Source organism: Coregonus lavaretus (genome assembly GCF_964263955.1).
Source record: "Coregonus lavaretus genome assembly, chromosome: 14".
In the NCBI taxonomy this organism is placed as follows: Eukaryota; Metazoa; Chordata; class Actinopteri; order Salmoniformes; family Salmonidae; genus Coregonus; species Coregonus lavaretus.
The window spans coordinates 20510477-20523320 of record NC_140001.1 but is presented as its reverse complement, the minus strand read 5'-3'; the positions used below and the strand labels follow the sequence as shown (position 1 = coordinate 20523320).

General features: G+C 45.7%; 1 protein-coding gene across 1 annotated transcript in view; it reads left to right on the top strand.

Annotated features, from left to right (window-relative positions):
* The window catches only part of LOC311141510 (citron rho-interacting kinase-like), a gene marked incomplete at both ends in the record, with an annotated part of 96524 nt that overhangs the window by 24955 nt on the left and 58725 nt on the right, over nt 1–12844 (top strand). The window contains 7 exons of the mRNA XM_084176858.1: nt 5288–5311; nt 6482–6667; nt 6814–6994; nt 7420–7508; nt 8429–8533; nt 8696–8865; nt 9804–9848. Of these exons, the coding sequence (XP_084032984.1) occupies nt 5288–5311; nt 6482–6667; nt 6814–6994; nt 7420–7508; nt 8429–8533; nt 8696–8865; nt 9804–9848 (800 nt within the window). The remainder of the gene's footprint in view (nt 1–5287; nt 5312–6481; nt 6668–6813; nt 6995–7419; nt 7509–8428; nt 8534–8695; nt 8866–9803; nt 9849–12844) is intronic.

Genomic DNA, 12844 nt, shown 5'->3' with positions numbered 1-12844 from the left:
CCTCTACAAGCCGGTTCCGGTCATGGGCCTGGACGGCCGGCCGTTGGGGTCGGGCTTCATCACCCAGCGCACTGTCCCCGTGCGTGTCCGGGTGAGAGGGGGGCTATGGGAGGATATCCGTTTTTCATTGTGGACTCTCCGGAGTGTCCCCTCGTCCACAAACCCCGGATAGACTGGTCCACGGGGCGGCTCATCCTGGAGGGAGGCTCCTTCTCCGTCCTGTTCTGGTCTCCACCAACCACTCATCAGCCCAAAACACCATCCCAGACCACCTACCAATCCTCACCTCTTCCCCAGGTCCCGCGCTCCGAACCGCCTAGCGCCCTAGCGGCGGTTGCCACCGGGAGGACGGCGGCTACAAACTCCGTCACTGGCCCAGACCTGGCAGGCATTCCCCGGGAGTATTGGGATCTGGGGGAGGTGTTTAGTAAGAGGCGTGCCAAGGGCTTACCTCCTCACAGGCCATACGACTGTGCTATCAATCTCTTGCCGGGCGCCATGCCCACACGAGGGCGATTGTTTTCCTTGTCCCGGCCAGAGATGCTGGCCATGAGGGAGTATATCGACGAGGCACTCATCGAGGGTCACATCTGTTCCTCTACCTCACCCGCTGGCGCGGGCTTCTTCTTCGTGGGGAAAAAGGACGGTGGGCAGCGGTTACCGGGCGCTCAACAACATCACGGTTAAGAACCGCTACCCACTCCCCCTGATGACGACGGCATTCGAGTCATTGCAGGGAGCCCGGGTCTTCACCAAGCTGGACTTACGAAATGCCTACAACCTTGTGAGGATTCGGGAGGGGGACGAGTGGAAGACGGCTTTTAACACACCCAGTGGGCATTACGAGTACCAAGTCATGCCATTCGGTCTAGCCAACGCGCCTGCGGTATTCCAGGCGTTGGTCAATGACGTGCTCCGGGACCTCCTCGACTACAGCGTCTTCGTGTATTTGGATGACATCCTAATATTTTCTAAGGACATGAGTGAACACCAGCAGCACGTTCGTCAGGTCCTCCAACGCCTTCTCCGTCACCAGCTCTACGTCAAGGCGGAGAAGTGCGTGTTCCACACAGAGACAGTCTCCTTCCCGGGGTTCATCGTCACCCAGTGGGACCTACGGATGGACCCAGCCAAGGTCAGCGCAGTACTGGATTGGCCCCAGCCCTCATCCCTCAAGCAACTACAACGGTTTTTATGGTTCGCTAATTTTTATAGGTGATTTATTTGCAATTTTAGCTCCCTATCCGCTCCCCTGACAGCCCTCACCCAGACAAGCGTGCGCTCCTTCGCCTGGACCCCGGAAGCGGGGAACGCATTTGATGTGCTTAAGCGACGCTTTACATCGGCCCCGGTCCTAGGGCATCCTGATCTGTCCCTGCCATTCATTGTGGAGGTGGATGCTTCAGACATTGCGGTGGGAGCTGACCATAAGAACTTAGCCTACATTCAGGGGGCCAAGAGGCTCAACTCACGCCAGGCCAGGTGGGCGTTTTTCTTCACCAGGTTCCGGTTCAAGATGTGGTGTCGGATCGGGGTCCTCAGTTCGCATCCAGGTTCTGGAAGACTCGTAGTTAGTATTTCGTATGTTTGCTGTCAGCCTGTTTTTGGAGACCAATTTGCTCCTCCTTTATTTTTTCGTGACAAGTCCATTATTTTGTATCCTTGTTTTTGGACCACCAGTAAAGATCCTTGTTTCACCATCTCTGCCTACTGCCTACTGTCTATCCTGCACCGCACCTGGGTCACACACCACACCAACCCTTACAAATCCTAACATTTCCACACCCTAAGTGTAGGCTAAGCAATACCCAAACGGAGATTCAGTGAAAATAAAAATCTGATTGATTTATCAAGACCAGTCCCCATGCTTGTCTCAAAGCAGGGCGAAACGGTGCTGAAATAGTTGACCACAGCGGGTAGGCTATTGCTTCAAATCCTATTATAACAATTGGATGACTTTGGGTGTTTCAGTAAGCAACAATTTGTTGCCTTCAATTGCGTTAGCCTACTTTATTCCAATATTTCTGTCATTCAGTGATATTTATTCTCATAGTAATTCGTTGGTTCAATAAAATTATTAAATAAAATTCACGAGTTGATTTAAAACCTATGTTTAAGCCTTTATAATGGTTGGTGTCTTGATGGATTTGTCAAAAATCGTGTGACATAAAACATTACTTTTCTGTACTTGCATTTATGGCAGCGTTAGTTGTCGTTATATCATATATTAAGCATTAATCAGTTAAATTAGACATTGAAGTTCCTGTAAGAATTCTGGATCTAGCTCTGACATTTTTTTGTATAGAGATCTCAGAAATGCAGCATAACTATGTAACAGTTTGTGTATCCTTATGTTACAGGGTGAAAATAGTTTTCATGGGCACACAAATCCCAAATAATTAATGCAATTGCAAAATTGAATGCTTCTAACCGAAAGAGTCACCTTACCTTAACACTTAAAACCTAAATGGATACTGTCATTAACGTGATTTTTCAATAATTATGCATAATACTTGTTGGATGCGCGTTTGGTGTCCAGCTGATTAGATACACCGTGATATCTTCACACATCATCTGATCCAGGAAGGAATTTTCCAAATGACATTTGAAACCCCACCTCTTTAAGGAATACCTGGGATAGGATAAAGTATTCCTTCTAACCCCCCCCCCCCCAAATTGTAAAGTGGTTATCCCACTGGCTATAGGGTGAACGCACCAATTTGTGAGTCGCTCTGGCTAAGAGCGTCTGCTAAATGACGTTAATGTGCCCTTGAGCAAGGCACTTAACCCTAATTGCTCCTGTAAGTCGCTCTGGTTAAGAGCGTCTGCTAAATGACTAAAATGTAAATGTAAATGTAAGTGACAAACAGCTGTTGTGATTTCGCATTCAATGCAACAACAGCCCAAGTGCTGGAAAAAAAGTTGTTCGCGAGGAATGTCCAGAATATTTTGGTGTCTCATTCATGAAGATAGTTGTGCCTGGCTCCACATTGGATCTAATATCCCTAGCGAATTGAGGATGATCATCTGGTGTTGTCTGCTTGATTTACAGCAGGGTGTTGTTAGATTTAACAGAAAAAGCATCAAGGTAATGTGTTCATGTTTTCATATGTTTTTTTGCTTCGGATTGGACACCGAGTCAACTGTGCGCAATTGTGTAGGATAGACTATTGCGCAACACCCAATGCTATTCCTATTAATTATTGTGGATATAATGACAAAAAAAGTACATAGCCTAGTGGTCTTATTCACAATATTACCTGGTAATGAAATATTTGTGTGTTTCAGGGAAAATGTATGGAGTAAAAAGAACATGATTTTCTTTAGGAATGTAGTGAAGTAAAAGTAAAAGTTGTCAAAAAGATAAATAGTAAAGTACAGATACCCCCCCCCCCCCCCCCCCCCAAAAAAAAAAAAAAACACTTAGGTAGTACTTTAAAGTATTTCTACTTTACACCACTACTGGAATAGGCCTACCTGGAAAATCAGACATTTCTTCAATTTGGTGTTTAAAAAGTCCTTGTAATTATTGTAGCCAATGTATAAGTTCTACTGCTCCCTTATAATTATCGGTGTGATTGCATTTTTTATACATTTTTGTGAGAGATGTGGCCACTTCCGCTTTGTTTCAGACCCTTTACTCAGTACTTTGTTTAAGCACCTTTGACAGCAATTACAGCCTTGAGTATGACGCTACAAGCTTGGCACACCTGTATTTGGGGAGTTTCTCCCATTCTTCTCTGCAGATCCTCTCAAGCACTGTCAGGTTGGATGGGCAGCGTCACTGCACAACTATTTTCAGGTCTCTCCAGAGATGTACGATCAGGTTCAAGTCCGGGCTCAGGCTGGGCCACTCAAGGATATTCAGAGACTTGTCCCGAAGCCACTCCTGCGTTGTCTTGGCTGTGTGCTTAGGGTCATTGTCCTGTTGGAAGGTGAACCTTCACTCCAGTCTGAGATCCTGAGCACTCTGGAGCAGGTTTTCATCAAGGATCTCTCTGTACTTTTCTCCGTTCATCTTTCCCTCGATCCTGACTAGTCTCCCAGTCCCTGTCATTGAAAAACATCCCCACAGCATGATGCTGCCACCACCGTGCTTCACCGTAGGGATGGTGCCAGGTTTCCTCCAGACGTGACGCTTGGCATTCAGGCCAAAGAGTTCAATCTTGGTTTCATCAGACCAGAGAATCTTGTATCTCTTGGTCTGAGAGTCCTTTAGGTGCCTTTTGGCAAACTCCAAGCGGGCTGTCATGTGCCTTTTACTGAGGAGTGGCTTCCGTCTGGCCACTCTACCATAAAGGCCTGATTGGTGGAGTGCTGCAGAGATGGTTGTCCTTCTGGAAGGTTCTCCCATCTCCACAGAGGAACTCTGGAGCTCTGTCAGAGTGACCGTCAGGTTCTTAGTCACCTCCCTGACCAAGGCCCTTCTCCCCCAATTGCTCAGTTTGGCCGGGTGGCCAGCTCTAGGAAGAGTCTTGGTGGTTCCAAACTTCTTCCATTTAAGAATGATGGAGGCCACTGTGTTCTTGGGGACTTTCAATGCTGCAGAAATGTTTTGGTACCCTTCCCTAGATCTGTGCCTCGACACAATCCTGTCTCGGAGCTCTACGGACAATTCCTTCGACCTCATGGCTTGGATTTTGCTCTGACGTGCACTGTCAACTGTGGGACCTTATATAGACAGGTGTGTGCCTTTCCAAATAATGTCCAATCAATTTAATTTACCACAGGTAGACTCCAATCAAGTTGTAGAAACCTCTCAAGGATGATCAATGGAAACAGGATACACCTGAGCTCAATTTCGAGGCTAATAGCAAAGGGTCTGAATACTTATGTAAATAAAGTATTTCAGATTTTTATTTGTAATACATTTGCAAAAACTTGTTTTCACTTTGTCACTATGGGGTATTGTGTGTAAATTGATGAGATTTTTTTTTTATTGAATCAATTTTAGAATAAGGCTATAACGTAACAATGTGGAAAAAGGGAAGGGGTCTGAATACTTTTCGAATGCACTGTATCCTTTTTATTTTAGTTGCAAACCATATAGAAATGTTTATCCCAATGTCACACATTGGCCCCATTATTTGTAGAAAGACCTTACACACACCACCAGATGAGACCTCTATGTGGGCTTCCATATTGCCATATAATGCAGTATATAATCAAGATACTTGGAACTGTAAAAGCACGCAGGCAAGCTTTCCTGATGGCCACTACCATCCTGCAAATATTCATCTTCCTCCTAATGCCTTAGACCTTTGTCCTTTTTTCTCACACTCAACAGAGAGAAGGAGGGTCACTTTTGAAAGTAAGTTCTCCTAACTCATGGAGCCCTCGGTTTGCTATCCCCATCTCTTTTACCCCTTTACCACTCTCCGAATGGGCCAGATTTGAAAAGCTCTGCACTAGGATAAAATGGCAGATCTTTAGGGTGGCAGGTAGCATAGTGGTTAGAGCTTTGGGCCAGTAACTGAAAGGTTGCTGGTTCAAATCCTAGATTTGATGTGCCTTTGAGCAAAGCACTTTTGCCCCTAATTGCTCTGGATAAGAGCATCTGCTAAATTACTAAAATGTACAAAATATATTTAAAAGTATGGTATGCTAAGTTTGGGTTTTTAATGCTGGTATTGGAGCTTCCGCTTTCCAGTAATGCCCCTTTACTGAATTATTCAAGCTCTGAAGTTGGTGTTCACTTCAATGAATGAGTATGTTCATCAAAATTAACTTTACATGTCTCTGCATACATAAATCATAAAGAAATGTTTCTTGGTAGCTTATAGTAAAAGGGTTGTCTACCACCATGTTGGAATATTGTATCAATGCTAATTTCTGGCTGCTGTCAGGTAAATCATTGTAGAAATTTAATTCAAACCAGCAGATTGGATGATTTGACATTAACAGCTAACATAAAATCCCCCTATCATGTTAAGAAGCCATTATTTGTTTGTAACATACCGTTTGTGTGTCTGTATTCTTCTTGGATAGATGAGACGGAAAACATTTACATACATAGTTCACTGTTGTTGAGCTAAACTTTCCACCCTCTAAGTGCACAGCTTTGGAAATCTGAAGCAATTTCCTTTACTTCTGTTGGCCTACACTCCAATCCATTGACCCTCACACAGCTATCTGCCCTGCATCTTGAACCACTGCAACCCAACCCAGACCAGCACACCATACATACACAGGGGTGTTTTCTTTTCAGCTTGGAACATATCAATCCAATTCCCTCAATGAGAAGAATCCTGGATGCATGTGTTAAGTTCCAGTCATGAACTGATCACAGGTGGATGATGGGATTAATATTATTTACCTTTTTATTTCAGATCCTCTTACCTTTAACATTAACATTATGTTGGTGATGCTTCCTTTTCGTTGCCTCACTTGCACAGCTGACATGGCATATTTTTGGGATAAATGATCATTATGGTTGCTATGGTTACTTTCCCTACTCACTGTCTTCCCTGGCTGTGTTCAGAGTATGGCCTTCGCATGCAGGACAGTCAGAGAGACAGGGAGAGGGAGAGGGAGAGGGGGAGGCAGAGGGAGAGCATTCACCACAACACCGCTCACCGCTTCACTGTGGGACTCAACATGAGGGCTGCCAAGTGTACTGTGTGCCTGGATACCGTGCACTTCGGTCGTCAGGCAGCCACCTGTATCGGTATGTTATGTTCCAACCTTCCACTCTCCATCACGTTAACTAGGCATGGCACATTTCTGTGGAGCAAGGCTTTTTCAGAAGGGTAGCCTGTACAGTATTGTGTTTCTGGCAGTCCTTGTTTTAAAGTGTGTTCTTCTCTCCTTCAGAATGTCACGCTTTGTGCCATCCAAAATGCTCCCCCTGTCTACCTGCCACGTGCGGCATGCCTGGAGAATGTGCCTTGCATATGGCTGAGGGACTGTGCCGGGACAAAGGCAGTTCTCCTGGCCTGCAGCTCAAAGAGGCCAGCGGACATGTTCGCCTGGAAGGCTGGATGAAACAGCCCAGGTGGGTCTGGTAACTCTGGTGTGTGGACTTCATACCCTCTATTACTGTGAAACAGATTTGACTAATAGCACTATACTATAGATCAACACTGCCTGTCTGCTTGCCCTTCAAGTTTGACCAATTTAGACCCTCATACTGTATTTGATATGATCTGAGATGGCTCTCTAGTGCTAAAGTATAGTTGTAGACTACAGTATTAGGGCCTCCTGTAGCTCAGTTGGTAGAGCATGGCGCTTGGGTTGTGGGTTCGTTTCCCACGGGGGGCCAGTATGAAAATGTATGCACTCACTAACTGTAAGTCGCTCTGGATAAGAGCGTCTGCTAAATATAAAATGTATTATGCTCATCTGTCCCAGATATTGATTGTCTGACTCTGTGGTAGTCTATGCTGCTGGCCCAGTGACAAACATGTGTGTGTTCTGCAGGAATGGGAAGCGTGGCCAGGGCTGGGAGAGGAAGTATGTGGTGCTGGATGGGACCAAGGTGACCATCTACGAAACAGAGCCCAGAGAAGGTCTTACTCCTTTAATTTTTCTATAGTAAAATTATGATTATAAAATACAGTGAGCTCCAAAAGAATTGGGACAGTGACACAAAAATGCTAACCTCCCAAGTTATTGTAATAGTGAGATGTTTCTCATTCATCATTATTCACAATTCATTCAGGACTTTCCGTAATAATGGTAGCATCCACATTAATGTAGGAGTGTTTAGAAACATATTATGTTCTTATTTACAATAAAAGTGACTCCAAAATGACACAATACATTATTTACCATTCATTTCTATTGGGCACAAAATAATCTGAAACACAACCAAAACAAACAGCAAATGTAATGATGATATGATATGATATGCCATTTAGCAGACGCTTTTATCCAAAGCGACTTACAGTCATGCGTGCATACATTTTTTTTGTGTATGGGTGGTCCCGGGGATCGAACCCACTACCTTGGCGTTACAAGCGCCGTGCTCTACCAGCTGAGCTACAGAGGATCATTGCGTGCTAAGAATATGGGACCAAATACTAAACTTTTGACTACTTTAATACACATATAAGTGAATTTGTCCCAACACTTTTGGTCCCCTATAATGGGGGGGACTATGTACAAATAGTGTTGTAATTCATAAACAGTTCACCTGATATGGATGAAAATACCCTCAAATGAAAGCTGACAGTCTGCACTTTAACCTCATAGTCATTGTATAATTTCAAATCCAAAGTGCTGGAGTACAGAGACAAAACAACAACAAAAATGGTGACTATCCCAATACTTTTGGAGCCCACTGTAGGTTGAACTCCAAGTTGTATTTTTCAAAACAATACATTCTTATTCCGCTGGGCTAACAGTGTTCTTCATTGCTGCCAGTTGGTGCATTTTGGTCTGTGTAGTTTTCGGTACATTTTTATTTCCCTCTGTTTGTGTTGTTCAGAGTCAGTGAAGCCGCTGGAGGAGTTTGAGCTGTGTCTGTCTGATGGAGAGGTGATGGTGCACGGTGCTGTAGGGGCGTCTGAGCTGCCCAACACCGCCAAGTCAGGTACACCAAACTTACTCACACTCATAGCAAAGCCCTACCACAGTGGGTGAGCTAGGATAGTGCCTCAACTGGTTATAATTAGCGCTTTACTTATTAGTATCATGATCTGCTTAGGAATGGACTGTCTCCTTGTTCCCTCACTGTGTTGTGGTGTGTGTGTAGATGTGCAGTATGTGCTAAAACTGGAGTCCTACCCCCACACCTCGTGCTGGCCCGGACAGACTTTGTACTTCATGGCTCCCAGTTTCCCAGACAAGCAGCGCTGGGTGGCCGTGCTGGAGTCTGTGGTGGTAGGGGGGCGAGCATCCCGGGAGAAGGCTGAGGCAGACGCAGTGAGTACCACAGTACTGTGGAGTTAAATTAGTATAATTACTTACTAATACACACAAACACACTCAACCAACCCTAAACCTAGCCCTAAACCTACCTGTAGCCTTAACTCTAACCCTAGCTTCATGTCCACATCCACGTTTCAACCCTAACCATAGGCACAACCCTAACTCTAACCCTAGCTTCATGTCCACATCCACGTTTCAACCCTAACCATAGGCACAACCCTAACTCTAACCCTAGCTTCATGTCCACATCCCAGTTCAACCCTAACAATAGCCTCAGCCAAAACATGTCATTGATGTCAGGGCTGCCAGGTGGATATATAGGCCCTTGTTTTCCTTGGCTATTGTCTTCTAAGGTATTTGCTCTGTCTAGCTGCCTCAGGTCTGACTCATCAAGGGTTAAAACATCATTTTTACTGTGTGGGGTTTATTCATAATACTTTACCACCACAGTACATTTACCATCCGTTTTTTCTTTAATGCAGCATACTTGTGATGAGTATGATGCATGCATCCATTTAAATCTTAATGAATTATTTTTGATTGGTTTAAAAATATATATCTGGTGGTAAATTTACTGCAGTTGTAAAGTTTATGAGCAACCTCTGTGTCTATTATATGTTTGTTAATTGTCCTCTCTCTCTCTCTCTCTCTCTCTCTCTCTCTCTCTCTCTCTCTCCTCTCTCTCTCTCTCTCTCTCTCTCTCTCTCTCTCTCCTTCTCTCCTCTCTCTCTCTCTCTCTCTCTCTCTCTCTCTCTCTCTCTCTCTCTCTCTCTCTCTCTCTCTCTCTCTCTCTCTCTCTCTCTCTCTCTCTCTCTCTCTCTCTCTCTCTCTCTCTCTCTCTCTTCTCTCTCTCATACTGTATGTCCCTGTATGTGGGCATGTTTTGTTGATTTGCTCTATTCTACCGTTCTATGGGGTTTCACTGCACATAGGCTGCTGTGTCCAAAAGACAGATGGTTCTGCCTTCTCTGGTCCAGGTAAAGAGTCTAACGAGGCTGCTTTTGTCTGCTGTCCTGTTGATACCAGACACACAGGCACTTAATACAGACAATTACAATGAAATTACAATACATTTACAATTACAGTACAACATTACAATTACAATACTGAGAATAATGTTTGTCTTGAATGTGTGTTCATCTTTCCTGCTGTTTCCACAGTCCTCCCTGTTCTTTCCTCTATTGTCTTATCAAAGTTGTGTTAGTGTAAGTGATTGTCTGACTGTTATAGCACCTGGCAACTATCAGACGTTGTCTTTTGTTTAATATCTTTGATTAGATGTATTGTGATTCAATCATTTGATAGTCTTTTTGCTGTATATTGATTTACTTAAATGTTAGAATTCTGATGTTTTGCGAAGTGTTGAACTTTCAAGATGAGTGACCATAGACTCATCACAAAGCCTATTACAATGATATAACGACATCTATGCATGTGATAGGCCTTCCTGTAGCCAGGACAAGTGGTCTGGTAGTATTGTCAGCTTTCACTTCTCCCACCCTGTAGAGTCTCTCTACCCCTGTTCACTCTGCCAGAATACACCGTCTCTACCCCTGTTCACTCTGCCAGAAAACACAGTCTCTACCCCCTGTTCACTCTGCCAGAATACACCGTCTCTACCCCGTTCACTCTGCCAGAATACATAGTCTCTCTACCCCAGTTCACTCTGCCAGAATACACTGTCTCTACCCCCTGTTCACTCTGCCAGAATACACAGTCTCTCTACCCCCTGTTCACTCTGCCAGAATACACCGTCTCTACCCCTGTTCACTCTGCCAGAATACACTGAATCTACCCCCTGTTCACTCTGCCAGAATACAGCGTCTCTACCCCTGTTCACTCTGCCAGAATACACCGTCTCTACCCCTGTTCACTCTGCCAGAATACACCGTCTCTACCCCCATTCACTCTGCCAGAATACACAGTCTCTCTACCCCCTGTTCACTCTGCCAGAATACACCATCTCTACCCCCTGTTCACTCTGCCAGAATACACCGTCTCTACCCCCTGTTCACTCTGCCAGAATACACCGTCTCTCTACCCCCTGTTCACTCTGTCAGAATACACCGTCTCTACCCCTGTTCACTCTGCCAGAATACTTAGTCTCTCTACCCCTGTTCACTCTGCCAGAATACATCGTCTCTATCCCTGTTCACTCTGCCAGAATACATAGTCTCTCTACCCATGTTCACTCTGCCAGAATACACTGTCTCTACCCCCTGTTCACTCTGCCAGAATACACAGTCTCTCTACCCCCTGTTCACTCTGCCAGAATACACCGTCTCTACCCGTGTTCACTCTGCCAGAATACACCGTCTCTACCCCTGTTCACTCTGCCAGAATACACCGTCTCTACCCCTGTTCACTCTGCCAGAATACACCGTCTCTACCCCTGTTCACTCTGCCAGAATACACTGTCTCTCTACCCCATGTTCACTCTGCCAGAATACACAGTCTCTACCCCCTGTTCACTCTGCCAGAATACACCGTCTCTACCCCCTGTTCACTCTGCCAGAATACACTGTCTCTCTACCCCCTGTTAACTCTGCCAGAATACACTGTCTCTCTACCCCCTGTTCACTCTTCCAGAATACACAGTCTCTACCTCCGTTCACTCTGCCAGAACACACAGTCTCTACCCCCTGTTCACTCTGCCAGAATACACTTTCTCTAGCCTATGTTCACTCTGCCAGAATACACCGTCTCTACCCCTGTTCACTCTGCCAGAATACACTGTCTCTCTACCCCATGTTCACTCTGCAAGAATACACCGTCTCTCTACCTCCTGTTCACTCTGCCAGAATACACAGTCTCTACCCCCTGTTCACTCTGCCAGAATACACCGTCTCTACCCCGTTCACTCTGCCAGAATACATAGTCTCTCTACCCCAGTTCACTCTGCCATAATACACTGTCTCTACCCCCTGTTCACTCTGCCAGAATACACAGTCTCTCTACCCCCTGTTCACTCTGCCAGAATACACCGTCTCTACCCCTGTTCACTCTGCCAGAATACACTGAATCTACCCCCTGTTCACTCTGCCAGAATACAGCGTCTCTACCCCTGTTCACTCTGCCAGAATACACCGTCTCTACCCCTGTTCACTCTGCCAGAATACACCGTCTCTACCCCCATTCACTCTGCCAGAATACACAGTCTCTCTACCCCCTGTTCACTCTGCCAGAATACACCATCTCTACCCCCTGTTCACTCTGCCAGAATACACCGTCTCTACCCCCTGTTCACTCTGCCAGAATACACCGTCTCTCTACCCCCTGTTCACTCTGTCAGAATACACCGTCTCTACCCCTGTTCACTCTGCCAGAATACACTGTCTCTCTACCCCATGTTCACTCTGCAAGAATACACCGTCTCTCTACCTCCTGTTCACTCTGCCAGAATACACCGTCTCTCTACCCCATGTTCACTCTGCAAGAATACACCGTCTCTCTACCTCCTGTTCACTCTGCCAGAATACACCGTCTCTACCCCCTCTTCACTCTGCCAGAATACACCGTCTCTACCCCTGTTCATTCTGCCAGAATACACAGTCTCTCTACCCCTGTTCTTTCTGCCAGAATACACTGTCTCTACCCCCTGTTCACTCTGCCAGAATACACAGTCTCTAACCCCTGTTCACTCTGCCAGAATACACCGTCTCTACCCCCTGTTCACTCTGCCAGAATACACCGTCTACCCCCTGTTCATTCTGCCAGAATACACCGTCTCTACCCCTGTTCACTCTGCCAGAATACACCGTCCCTACCCCTGTTCACTCTGCCAGAATACACCGTCTCTCTACCCCTGTTCACTCTGCCAGAATACACAGTCTCTACCCCCTGTTCACTCTGCCAGAATACACCGTCTCTACCCGCTGTTCACTCTGCCAGAATACACTGTCTCTCTACCCCCTGTTCACTCTGCCAGAATACACCGTCTCTCTACCTCCTGTTCACTCTGCCAGAATACACC